This window comes from Petromyzon marinus, chromosome 48 (assembly GCF_048934315.1).
Source record: "Petromyzon marinus isolate PM22_M1 ecotype Great Lakes invasive population chromosome 48, UKy_Petmar_22M1.pri1.0, whole genome shotgun sequence".
Taxonomy (NCBI): domain Eukaryota; kingdom Metazoa; phylum Chordata; class Hyperoartia; order Petromyzontiformes; family Petromyzontidae; genus Petromyzon; species Petromyzon marinus.
In genome coordinates this window covers 10,903,761-10,916,371 of record NC_133714.1, presented here as the reverse complement: position 1 = coordinate 10,916,371, position 12,611 = coordinate 10,903,761, and the positions used below count along the sequence as shown (strand labels likewise).

Here is a 12,611-nt window from a genome sequence, read left to right as displayed (position 1 = left end):
TCATCATCACAGACTCACAACCTCACCACTCACCCACAACACGAAACACAACAAAAACAACAAAGACCGCCATTTGCCACTAAGTAGCGGCAAATGCCAGGCCAGGTGCACTTTGAGACCACGTGAAATGCTGAAGGCTCACTGACAGGTCACAGGTCAGACCCAGGTGCCAAGAGTTGACTGACTGAGATGACTGTGCCAACGTGCTACATTTCAGCCGCCCAGGTCAAAGGTCATTGTTGTGAGCGTCGCTCCTCTGTTCGGACACCAGCAACACCGCGACAAACACCACCACTAGCACCACCACTAACACCACTACTAACACCACCACCACTAACAAAGACAGATCCCCCGTATAGCCTGAATATACTGTAGGGGCAATTTCTGCTAGTGAGCACCTATAAAGGTCGGCATGGCACACGAGGGGGTGGGTGGCTAACACCACGCCTGGCCGCCTTTGTCTCCCTAGCGGCGATGTTTACACATCGTACTAGGTATTCATTTGAGGCTGAGTCTACCTAGGGGAGGCCCAGGACCGGTTCAGATAATCGTTACTGGTGTTGGCCGTGAGCGGAAATCGAACCCGGGTTGCCAGGTTTGTAGCGCAGCACGTTAACCGCTACACTACTGCTCCCCTCAACTAACACCACAACTAACACCAGCACTAACACCACTCCTAACACCACCACTAACACTACGAACCCTAAAAACACCACCACCAACATCAACTCCACCACCACCACTAACACCACCACTAACACCACCACCACTAACACTACCACCAATAATACCACCAATAATACCACCATCACTAACACGACCACCACTAATACCACCAACACCACCATCATTAACACCAGCAACAATACCTCGAACAACCACCACCACTAACACCACCATCACTAACACCAACACCACCATTATTAACACCACAAACACCACCACTAACACCACCATCACTAACACCACCACCACTAATACCACCAACATTAACACCACCACTCCTCCTGCTAATACAGGACACCAAAGACAACGATCCTCATAGAGCCTTAACAGGCTGTAGGGGCAAGTGCTGTTAGCCAGCAATACGTATGAAGGCCGGCACGGTACACGAAGGGGTGGGTGGTTAGCACCACGCCCGACCGCCTTTGTCTCCCCAGTGGCGATGTTTACGCATCGCACCAGGTACTCATTTGAGACCGGGTCACTGCTACACACAGACTCACACAGACCCACACACGTACACAGACTCACAGAGAGAGACTCACACACAGACTCACTTAGAGAGACTCACACACAGACTCACATAGAAAGACTCACACCACCACCGCCACCACTCACCCACAGCTCGGTTCCACGCCTAACGGCCAAACTGCCATGGGAAGCACGTGGCGCGAGACGCGGCGTGGTGTAATAGCCATTAGCTCCTCCCCCTCACATAAGCTCCTCCCCCATGCTCCCCCTTTCCCCCCTGCCCCTCCCCCTTCACAACCCCCCATGCCCCCCACACGACCCCCCCCACGACCACCCCCCATGCTCCCCCTGGCAACCCCCACCTATGCCCCCCTCGTGAACCCCCCTATCCCCCCTTTGTCCCCCGCTCGCGACCCCCCCCCATGCTCCCCCTCACCCCTCTTTCCCCCCCCTCTCGACCCTCCCCAGACCCCCCTCTGTTAACCCCCCTGCCCGCCCTTAGGACCCCCTCCATGACCCCCTCTGTTCCCCCCTGCCCCTCCCCCCTCGCAAACCCCCCCCAAGCATCCCGCCCCCCTCGCGACCCCCCTTGCCCCCCCTGGCAACCCAGCCCATGCTCCCCCTCAACCCCCCCCCTCACGCCCCCATTGCCCACCCCCCTCCCCCCGCCATTGCCCACCCCCCTCCCCCCGCTGCTACTTCCGGTCAGGCAGGGGGCGAGTGGAGGCGGCGCGCTGTGGATTGTGGGTGGCGAGCGGCTGATTTGGTTTCCTGCTCACGGCCACCGTCAGTGGGTCGCGAAATCTTCTGAAGCGGCGGCTCGCTGGGCCTCCTCTACGTCGACTCAGCCTGAAGGTGAGAACCTCGCGCGGTGTGCACACATCAGCAGTGGCGGCGGTGGTGGGGGGAGACAGAGGAGGAGGCGCCTGGCCCACAGCCGTCACGTCCTAGACGCCTGCTGAGTTCACGGCGCTGCTTCAAGCAGAGCCCGGCCCTGCTGCTGCTGATGATGATGAGGCGCTGACGGTGGAAACCGGCCCCAGAGTGGCCCTCGTGTTGAGCCATAGCTGATGAGAGGCACTCCCAGACCGCCGTGTGTTTTTATCTCTGGAGGGACGGGTTTGTTGTGGAGGCGAGTCGCCTGCTGCTGGAAAAGGCATCCACTAGAGGCCGCTATATAGAGGTATTTGGTCTACTCTTCCACGCTGGTCCGGACGTGTTGGAGCAAAGTGGCCATGCTCACACTTTACCCCACCACACGCAGGGCGTTAGCTCGCTGGACTTGCAATGCAGAGTTGCAGGTTAGATTTCATTCCCACTCACACCCACCGACACTCACTCAGCCAGCCACTCAGCCACTCTCTGGGCATCTATGAAAAAGAGCTTCATAGCTCATCGGATTCCTCCAGCAAAAACATGCTGATTCTCACCCACCCACTCAGCCATTCACCCACCCACTCTGGCACTCATCCACTCACCAATTCACTCAGCCACCCACTCGGCCACCCACTCTCTCACCCACTTCGTCACCGATCACCCACTGCCACCCACCCACTTGGTCACCGGTCACCCACTGCCACCCACCCACTTAGTCACCGGTCACCCACTGCCACCGGTCACTCACTCTGCCACCGGTCACTCACTCTGCCACCCACCCACTCTCTCACCAACCCACCGACTCTCTTGCCAACCCACCGACTCTCTCGCCAACCCATCCACTCACCCACAGGGAGACACAAGGAGACAAGGGGACCCACATGGTGTGAGAGTGTATCAGCATCATTGTGGTTGTTGTGGTGGTTATGTTGGTTGTTATGGTTGTGGTGGTTATGGTTATATTTGTGGCAGTAGTGTTTATACTTGTGGTTATGTAGCTGGTGGTTATGGTTATATTTGTGGTTATGGCGATTACGGTCGCAGTGATTGTGATTATATTTGTTGTGGTTATAACCCGCGATGTATTTCGTCGAGGATGGATGCCGCCGCGTGCAGGAGTTGGGCGAGTCGGGAGTGAGCCACCTGAAGCGCCCTCTCCGACGGTGGTGAGCCGCCGGGCGGCCGGGCAGTGAGCAGCTCGGCCGGCGTCGCTTCTCCTCCCCCTTCCGGGGCTGCCAACCCCGGTGGTGTTGAGTCGTCCTCCTCTTCCACTGGAGCCCTGGTACGAGTTTTTCTTCGCGTCTCCATTATAGCGATTCATCTTACTATTTGGCTACTTCTGACGCCAGTTGTAGTGGGTGGAACGGAGAGCGAGACTTCTTACCGAAAGAACCAAAGAGTATGAACTTATATGGTTTATTTAACCTATTTTTAGTGGTTTGCTACCATTCCCTTTGCACTCCTATCGTTTTTGTATTGTTTGTTGTGACGTTATGACCCCATGCCCCCTACTGGCACATCTTTGATCAAAGAGCTTTATAGCTCATTGGATTCCTCCAGCACAGAATCAATACCGATTCTGATGAGACCGGAACGAACACGTTTGAATCGAATCGCGTACTTCGCTTTACTAAAATAGTTGTTGAATCGATTCTTGTGGAATCTGTTCTCGTGGAATCGAATCATCGATATTAATTACAGAGATTCACCATCGATATTAATTACAGACATTAATCAACGACGTCGCTAGGAGTATCGTGGTGCCGCTCTGCAAACCTTCGGGCTACTATCAAAGGTTTGTTCATGAAGCCATCCAGATATATAAACACAGACATAACTTCAACCGAGAAGATGGATACAAATTGAGTAATCATTGGAAGAATGTTATTAACCAGGTAAAACCTTAACTGCTTTATGGTGTTGCCTTAACTTTCCGCATCTCTAATTTCTTAAGCTTCCCACTCCCAGCCCCGCTCTCTTCAGCACTCCCCTCCTCATACCCCCCCCCCTCTCTATCTCTCCTCCCTGATCCTCCCCCCTTCTCTTACCTATATAGTCTCTTGTTTACAGCAGCTCTTTTGCCCACGTCGGCAATTGTTTCTTGCTGTGGTTTGTCCCACCTGATGATGGACGCTTGTGTTGCGCCCGAAACGTCGTGATTTAATTTATTTTATATTTTATGCCTATGTGTCTTTACCGAAAGAACCAAAGAGTATAGCCCAAGAGAGTTTGTGTAGGTGGGAGCGGTGGTGTAGCACAGTAGGGGGCACAGGTGGTGCATCGGCCAGTCATCTCAGTCAAGCAACCAATGGCAACCTGGGTCTGTCTGTCTGTGACCTCCTGCTGCCAGCGGGCGTTCGACGCTTCATGTGGCCTTAACCTGCACGTAGCCTGGCACGAGCGCCGTGGTGACATCTCCACCACTTCGTGGCGAATGGCGGTTGTTGTTTATGGTCGTCTCGCGATTAGCACTACGCTGCACTACGAACCCAGCGACCCGAGTTCAATTCCCGCTCACGGCCAACACTGGTGACGATTCCGTTCCTGGGCCTCCCCTTGGTCAACTCAGCCTCAAATGAGTACCTGGTGCATTGTGTAAACATCGCCACTGGGGAGATTAAGGCGGCCGGATGTGGTGCTGGCCACCTACCCCCCTTCGTGTATCAAAGGTGCTGCTCGTTAACAGCACTTGCACCCGACAGTCCTGTCGAAGGCTACATGGGGGATCTTTGTCTTTGTTTGGTGGTGCAGCTGAGGAGGCGCAACTGCACGGCAAGTACCTCTACCGCAAGGCGCAGGAGGCCAAGAAGATCCTCGTAGAGGAGAAGGCGCGGCTCAAGAGGGCGCTCGATGGTAACGGGCGGCGAGACGGATCTAAAGATGGGCTCGCGACGACAAGACGGACGAGAGACAGCGAGACAGACTAGAGACGTTGAGACACGCAAGACAGACTAGAGACGGATCTAGAGATAATGAGACACGCAAGACGGACTAAGATGGGACAAGACGGTCTGACAATACGGGCGAGAAGACAACCGCGCGTGGAAAGCGTTTCCGAATGAATCCATGCATGCGCATGATTTTTCTTCCTTGTTAATTCTCCCCCCCCTTCCACCCCCCTTCCCACTGCCCCCTGTCCCCCTGACGTCGTCACCGAAGAAAACCTGGTTCTGCCTACGGACCTGCGGTGGGAGGCGCTTGAACTCCAGAAGGCCGTGGAGTTCGACCAAGGAGGGGCGGGTGATCTCACATCCCTCACCATCGCGTCTGCTCGCATCTCTCTCTCTCTCTTCCGTCCCGCGAGACTCTCGAGGCAGGGGGATAAGCGTCGCGCGTCTCCGCCCACTAGACACGCCGAGTCGGCGCGCATCCCCGGCTCGCCGTCGGTCCTTCCTGCCAAGCGGTGGCACCGTGTTTTGCCACGGAGGTTCGTGGTTCGAGAACGGCGGGCCCTCAACCCCCCCCCCCCACCGGTTTAATGGGTTTAATGCAGCAGTTGCGTTGACCGTAAATACTGCACGGCGATTGCTTCCCAAGTGGACTTTGAAAAATCCCATGGCGTGAACGCGGAAAAGAGTCGGCTGTGTGTGTTTGTGTGTGGTGGCTGGCGTAAATTTTGGTGGAATGTCGAATGAAGGCCGTGGTCACCACATAACGTGTGCTTCTGGAGCAGTCTTCCTTCTGGAGCGGTCTTCCTTACAATATTAGGAAGCCACTGGAGCTTTGCACTTTTAAATCATCGTCTAGATTGACAAACTCATTTCTTGAGAACTACTTTTTGTGGTTAGTTTGTCACACTTCCGATTACCACGGTTAGCTACGTGCTGTAACAAAGAGGTTTAACATGCACTGACCCACTCATTCACTCACTCATCATTTTACTCAATTTACCCACTCACCTGCCATATCACCCACCCACTCTTGCAATTGGGACTCATCCAGGTCTCATTAGTGCTCAGCTCGCTACACAAAATCAACGCGATCACTGCATAGTGATATTCTAAACCATTCCTGGTCGTTCCTTCCATCCACCCACACACACACACCTTCACTCACCTGCACGGGGAAGTATGGCAAATGATAACCTACCCTCTCCGTCCCCCCTGCCCCATCTACCACCTCTTTCTATCCACCCCCCCCTCGTGTCAGTAGGAGTGAGCAGCCACATGGATGACGAGTACCGCTGAGCCGGCGTGAAGGACCCACACATCATGGTGACGACCTCACGCGACCCCAGCTCCCTCCTCAAGCAGTTCATCAAGGTGCGGGCACGGGGTCACAGGGGCTACAGAGTTTGGGGTCACACGAGGAATGTGGGTCCTCGTGTATTGCATGTGTACAAGCGCGCAAAGACAGAGGTCCCCCATATAGCCTTAACAGGCTTTTGGGACAGGTGCTGTTTGCGAGGGTGTAGGTGGCTAGCACCACAACTGGCCACCTTTATCTCTCTGGTAATGATGTTTACACACCGCACTAGGTACTCATTTGAGGCTGAGTTGATCTAGGGGAGGCCCAGGACCAGTTCAGATAATCGCCACTGGTGTTGGCCATGAACGGAAATCAACCTCGGGTCACTAGGTTTGTGGGGCAGCATGCTAACTGCTAAATTACCGCACACACACACATGTTCTCTATCGGCTTTAGAATCAGTTCCTTGCACCTCACACGAGCCGTGTCGACCAATCATTGGGCTTGTGCAGTGTGAGACAACTCGCATCCGTTGAGTTAACCAGAAGAAATCTGGTTGTTGATGAAAGGTGGAGGCTGTGTGGGGGGGGGGGGTCGTAAGTGGTGGAGCGTTGGACACTTTGGTTTGGTGCATGCAGCTTTTGTCAACTTCATTCCTCGCGATTCAATCCGCCTTTTCCCGATGACCGATCCCTTCCATTCATGAAAAATGTATCTACTGTAGCATTACGCACGGTCGGTGGTCACGGAAAGATGTACCATTGGGGGCGCCACTGTGGCGAGATGTTAACTCCCTCACCTGGTGTACAGGAGGTCGCAGGTTCAATCCTGACCCTGATGCCTGCTGTATATTTGGAGTTGCGTGCCTCTTTCCGAGGAGTCGCGTGGATTTCTCTCCAGGTCATCCGGTTTTTCCCTCCGCATTTAGAATCAACGTCCGTTTAAGAGTATTTGGCTGCTATAAATTTCCACATGGCGATAAGCCACTTAGTTGAGCTATGATTTGTGGCCAGGTCGCTTCTGGAAAAGAGCTGCATAGCTCAGTGGGCCTTACCTGGTAAAATATAAATAGTAAAGTTTTTCCAATGGTGCATCCCAGTTGTGCCAACACGGTGTTTGGCGGCCCGTATACCGGCACGGCTCGGCTCGGCTTCCGCAATGGAAAAAACAAACAACACAACCCGAGTCGGATACAGTGGGGGGGGTGGGGAAGTGGGGGGGCGAAAGCAGCGTGGCCGGGACGGACGCCGGTGGGAAGAGCGGACTCGGCGTGTGACCGCTTGCTGTCATGTTACCACACCAACACCACCACCACCACCACCCTCCCACCACCGCAGGAGATGAAGCTGATCCTGCCGAACGCTCAGCCGATAAACCACGGAGGCCACAAGCTGCAGGCGCTGGTGTGGGCGTGCTGCGCCAACGCCGTCAACGACTTCATCGTCCTGCATGAGCACCGCCGTATGCCAGGCACGCGCACACACCACAGTCGACAAAGCTCCCCCGTGTAGCCTTTAACAGGCTGTCAGGGCAAGTGCTGTTTGTCGAGCGACCTACGAAGGTCGGCAGGGCACGCGGCGGGGTGGGTTGTGTGGTCAGTACCGCATCTGGCCCCTTTTGTCTCCCCACTGTCGATGCTTGGACACACCGGAAATCGAAGTCAGGTCACCGGATTTGTAGTGTAATGAGATAGCTACTCCGCTCCCGCTCCCCGGTGTGATGCATGGTGTGACGTGTGTGATGCGGTGCAACAGACGGGGGATGGAGGTGTATTTAGCTGTGCGTACGATGTGCGGTGTGTAGTATGACGCTGCAGACGGGGGATTGTGGTGTCTTAACTGTGTATGTGGTGTGATGTGGTATGATGCCGCAGATGGAAGGGCAGTGTGTTTAACTCTCCAGTACAGTCTGTGTGATACCTGTGGTGTGTCTAACTTTCCGGCGTGCTGTTCATGTGACACGTGGTACGATGCCACGGTGTACTTGACACTCTCGAGCGTGGTGATGCGGCACGACATCCGGACCTGGACATGATGTCCGAGGCATTCCCACACCTCGTGATGCACAACTTCACGTCGCGACTCGGAAAGAGGGTGCGTGCGGGCACCGTGCCAGTCTCACCCACATCTTCCTCCCCCATCCCCAAAGCACAAAGATCCCTCGTATAGGCTATAACCCTTTCTCATTTCCATGATGTACATATACGTCGTCGAAACGGAACCGTAAGAAAAACTCAAGTACGTCTTCTGACCTGAAGACATACCGAGGCTCCCATACGGCCATGCGGGAGGGCGTGTGGCACAGTTTTGTTCCATAGAGTGCCGGTCGTGTCACTACGGTTCTCTGCGGTGAGGGCAACGCCTTTTAAAAACAGCAGCGCTACGCCTCTATAAATAAAATTAACGCCGAGCCGCTCGCGCGTACCGAGATTCAGCTGTGAACGTGACACCTAACACCCGGCAACTTGCAGATGTCTCGGAATGGGAAAGAGTGAGCAGACTTTTGGGCCAGGTGCTGTGTGTCCGCCTGTATATTCGGAGTTTGCATGTTCTCCTCCTGGTCACTTTGATTTTTCTCCGGGTCCTCCGGGTTTTTCCCTACACATTTAGAAACTTGAATTTCGAGTATTTTGCTGCTATACATTTTTATGTGAAAAAGAGCTACATAGCTCAGTGGTAAAATAAAAATAGTTTCGTTTTACTTTAGTTTTCGAGCAACAGCACAGAGTTTTTATTTAACGCCATCTCTGAAGCTGACGGCGCGTAATGTTGTTCATTTGTTAATGCATCCGCAGTTTTAAACAGGGTGGCCGCTGGCCTCTAACTGGCAAACGTCTGCGAGGACACGTAATGAGAGTCCAGCGCAGTCCGTGTAACTTGCCGCATCCCCTCCCGTGACTTCTGTGCCCCCCCCCCCCCTCCCAACAGGCACAACGTCTACAAGCGCGACGGCAAGGACATCGAGTTGAAGGAGGTGGGACCGTGATTCGAGATGGAGCGTAAGTCTGCCTGACACATTGTTACTCGTCTCCACTTTACACCCCTGCAGAGGCGGTGGAAATTCCACATTCCTTGTGGACTTCCCTACGAAGTGGTTGTAAATTTTATCGACCCCTGAGAGGATGATGGGCTGAATGTAAGAGTCTAGCCTCGGGCTAGGTGGCCCGCGGGTTACTTGTAGAGCGGATCGGAACTTGAGTCGGTGGGGTCGCTGCTCTGGTCGCATTCGCTGTACCGTGACCCGACTCGCATTCCCCCACCCCGGATGCGATGTGTAAATTCAAAGATGATCGGACGTAATGCTGGCCACCCACACCCACCCCTTGGTGTGCCGTGCTGGCTTTCCTACATGCTAACACACGAACAGCGCTTTTCCCACGCCGTCTGTTAAAGGCTGCATGGGGGGGATCTTTGCTTTTGTGTGTCGCGCAGTCTATGAGATTAAACTGGGCACGCTGGACAATGCGGCCACCGCCGAGGTGGAGTGGCCTTGGCGACCGTACATGAACACGGCGAAGAAGAGGAAGTTCCTGAGCATGGAGTGAGGGAGGGGGGCGACTTCCCCCCCCATGGGCCTGGGGGGAGGGGCATTGGGGGGGGGTTGTCCCTGGAAAGCCGGAGTTGGAGTCGAACCTGGCGGCGCTCTCCGCCGAGGTTCGAGACGTTGAGGAGAGGTCGCCGCGTGGATAGGGCAGTGCGTGAATCGCTGTTCCAACCGTCGTCACACACGCGCATCATACGCGTCACACACACATTGCCGATGTACATTTATCAAACACAAACATGCACATCGTCGCATGCGTCGCACACAGAAGCACACAATTGCACAAAAAGACAAAGGTACTCCGTATCGCCGTTAACAGATTGCTGGGGCAAGTGCTGTTAACGGGTAGCACCTATGATGGCCGGCATGGCACAGAAGTGGTTGTGTGGCCAGCCCCACGTCTGGCTGCCTTTGTCCTCCCCAGTTTTGCGATGTTATACACACCACACCACGTACTCAGATGGCTGAGTTCGTAGTGCGCTAACTGCTGCACCACCGCTCCCCAAACGGTGTACATACACGCGTACACAAAACGAAACATTAACATTTATTTAAGTAACAAAAAAGAAAATACCAAGTCAGGTAGATGGAGAAAGTGGCGTGTCGCCGTGCACAGCACCGCTCTCGTAGCTACTCACCTAGGGTGGGAGCTCTTGGCTTCAATGCCACCCGGGATGTTTAGATGTGAAAACCTGCCATAAATAATATTTTTGGGAAGTCACAAGCGCCTTAAGTTGCATCTCATCTCGACCATTTTAATGGGCACCCCCCCCCCCTCCTGTAGCTGTCCCCCTGTGACACAAAATAAACTAACAAAACGAATCTATTTTTATTTTACCAGGTAAGGCCCACTCAGCTGTATAGCTCTCTTTCAGGAACGACCGGGCCACAAATGAAAGCGCTATAAAGTGGCTTGTCACGCAGAAATATATAGCAGCCAAATACTTTTAAACGCATGTTTCTAAATGTGGGGGGAAAAACCGAAGGACCCAGAGAAAAATCCACGCGGTCACGGGGAGAACATGCAAACTCCAGATATACAGGCGTCGGGATTTAACCCACGACCTCTATACCAGGCGAGGCCCCAAGGTGAATCAGCACTTGGCCTGCGAGCGGGTATTATTAGTCTGTCAGTAGGGGGTAATGATTCCGGATTTCAGTCTCAATTGAAACTGAAATCTGGAACACTTTTGTCATATTTTGCTCGTATAAGTGTGTTCATAAAATACAAGTTTGGTCATTGAGAGAGTTATAAATGTCCTATATGCATTTCATATTTATTGTATTTAATGTATGAAGAAAATACAATTTTGTATATGCTACAGTATGTTTCACACGTTATTCAGTGACACTGCATATGACGGGCAATGTTTGGGGCAATCGGCCTTCAACATGGAAAATACATCGAGGCCACATGACCCGTGGCCACCGCCACTTCAACCGTGGCCCCACCACTTCAACCGTGGCCCCATTGGCACGTTGATGTGTGGCTCTGCCTTCACCTGTGGTGAGAATGAGACCAGAAAAATTACAGGAGGCCGACTCCATATGAGTCCGTCACGCTCTGGATCTCGCTAATGGGACGTCGGATGAAAATAAAACATGGAAGCGACAAGTTTCTTCTCTGGCGAGGACATTCCCACAAGATTGCCGCCTTTCCCACTTAATGGAATTTGCCCCAACATCACCCTGATCCAAACCAGCGGGAGCTGAAATCTTCCAGAAGGTTCAGGATTTATTGGTACAATCGTTCGGATGTTGGTGTCCGCATGGACTTGCATTTAAAACCCCCGGTCCGCTTGACGTCTTTTAAACAATACCTGTGGTCGGGTCCGCTCCCTCACCTTTCTATCCCCTGCTTTTTTTTTATAACCGGTGTAGTATATGTTAACGGTGTGTGCGTGTATCACAACGTGATGTAACCGGGCCCTCGAATTGCCTCAAGAAATGAATAAACAACACCTGTCGCTTTGATGTTGTGATGTCACCACGAGGCGCCGAATGACGGTGGGACTGCATCGTCGCACTCGTCGAGTGGACAAGGGCTCCGTGAAATGGCGGTGCGGATTGCGCCAAGCGTATAGAGGTCGCCGATTGCGCGCCCCTGTGGCTCGACCACTCATGGGTCCACCTCAAAGTTCCTGTGCCCATTTGAACCTCATTGCCTGCGATGATGCTGCTGCTGCCATGGAAGAACACACGTGGCGCCCTCTTGTCTCTCCATGTTGTCTTTCACGTCCCATCGCAGTTTTCAGGTCACTTGATGTTTACAGCCTCCAGTAAGGAGGCAGTGAGGTTCAGCCGCTCGATTTTTCTTCCTTTAGTGCACAGTACCGTACACGGATACGGGCACAGTACGACACCGTAGCTTTATTGATTGTTCAACAAAAAAGACCATCCCTCGCCCAATCTAGTTACCTATACGGTGTAATATATGGCGAGACATTTGTTAACGTAAAAAAAATGGAACTGTAATGCTGAAAATTATACTCCATGAAACTCGAGGTTTTATGGAGTATCTGAGGGCTTCTCAACGCTTCATGCCTCGCCCCCACTGATGCCCTCTTCTCCCCACTACTACTGACGATTGTATGTAGGGTGTGTAGGCATTTACTTCCGACTGTTGTATGTAGGGTGGTGGGAGTAAATGAGATTTAAAACTGGGTGCTCAACTTGAACTCACCACCACTCACATCATGTATGCACTCATCCGCCATCTTGCTCACTGACCCTGTTTCCGTGTTGATGGTGTGAGTCCGTATTGATGCTGTGAGTCTGTTGATCGTGTGAGTCTGTTGATGCTGTGAGTC

General features: G+C 53.3%; 1 protein-coding gene across 7 annotated transcripts; it reads left to right on the top strand.

The window, feature by feature from the left end:
- The first annotated feature begins 1,886 nt into the window (after positions 1 to 1,886).
- LOC142931095 (U3 small nucleolar ribonucleoprotein IMP4-like) lies at positions 1,887 to 11,775 on the top strand. 7 transcript variants are annotated; one of them, XR_012947113.1, is made up of 9 exons: positions 1,889 to 2,049; positions 3,166 to 3,352; positions 4,822 to 4,923; positions 5,230 to 5,310; positions 6,223 to 6,332; positions 7,596 to 7,719; positions 8,256 to 8,351; positions 9,186 to 9,256; positions 9,690 to 11,775. XR_012947113.1 is itself a non-coding variant. In XM_076074538.1 (8 exons), the coding sequence occupies exons 5-7, from the start codon at positions 6,282 to 6,284 to the stop codon at positions 9,224 to 9,226; spliced, it is 225 nt and encodes a 74-aa protein (XP_075930653.1). In that variant the 5' UTR covers positions 1,899 to 2,049; positions 3,166 to 3,352; positions 4,822 to 4,923; positions 5,230 to 5,310; positions 6,223 to 6,281; the 3' UTR covers positions 9,227 to 9,256; positions 9,690 to 11,775. The 7 variants fall into 7 exon arrangements, 1 of the variants encoding a protein (XP_075930653.1); XR_012947112.1 differs by lacking the exon at positions 5,230 to 5,310 and adding an exon at positions 5,375 to 5,497 and having other exon boundaries at positions 1,887 to 2,049; positions 7,596 to 8,351; XR_012947111.1 differs by having other exon boundaries at positions 1,888 to 2,049; positions 3,187 to 3,352; positions 7,596 to 8,351.
- Positions 11,776 to 12,611: the final 836 nt, after the last annotated feature.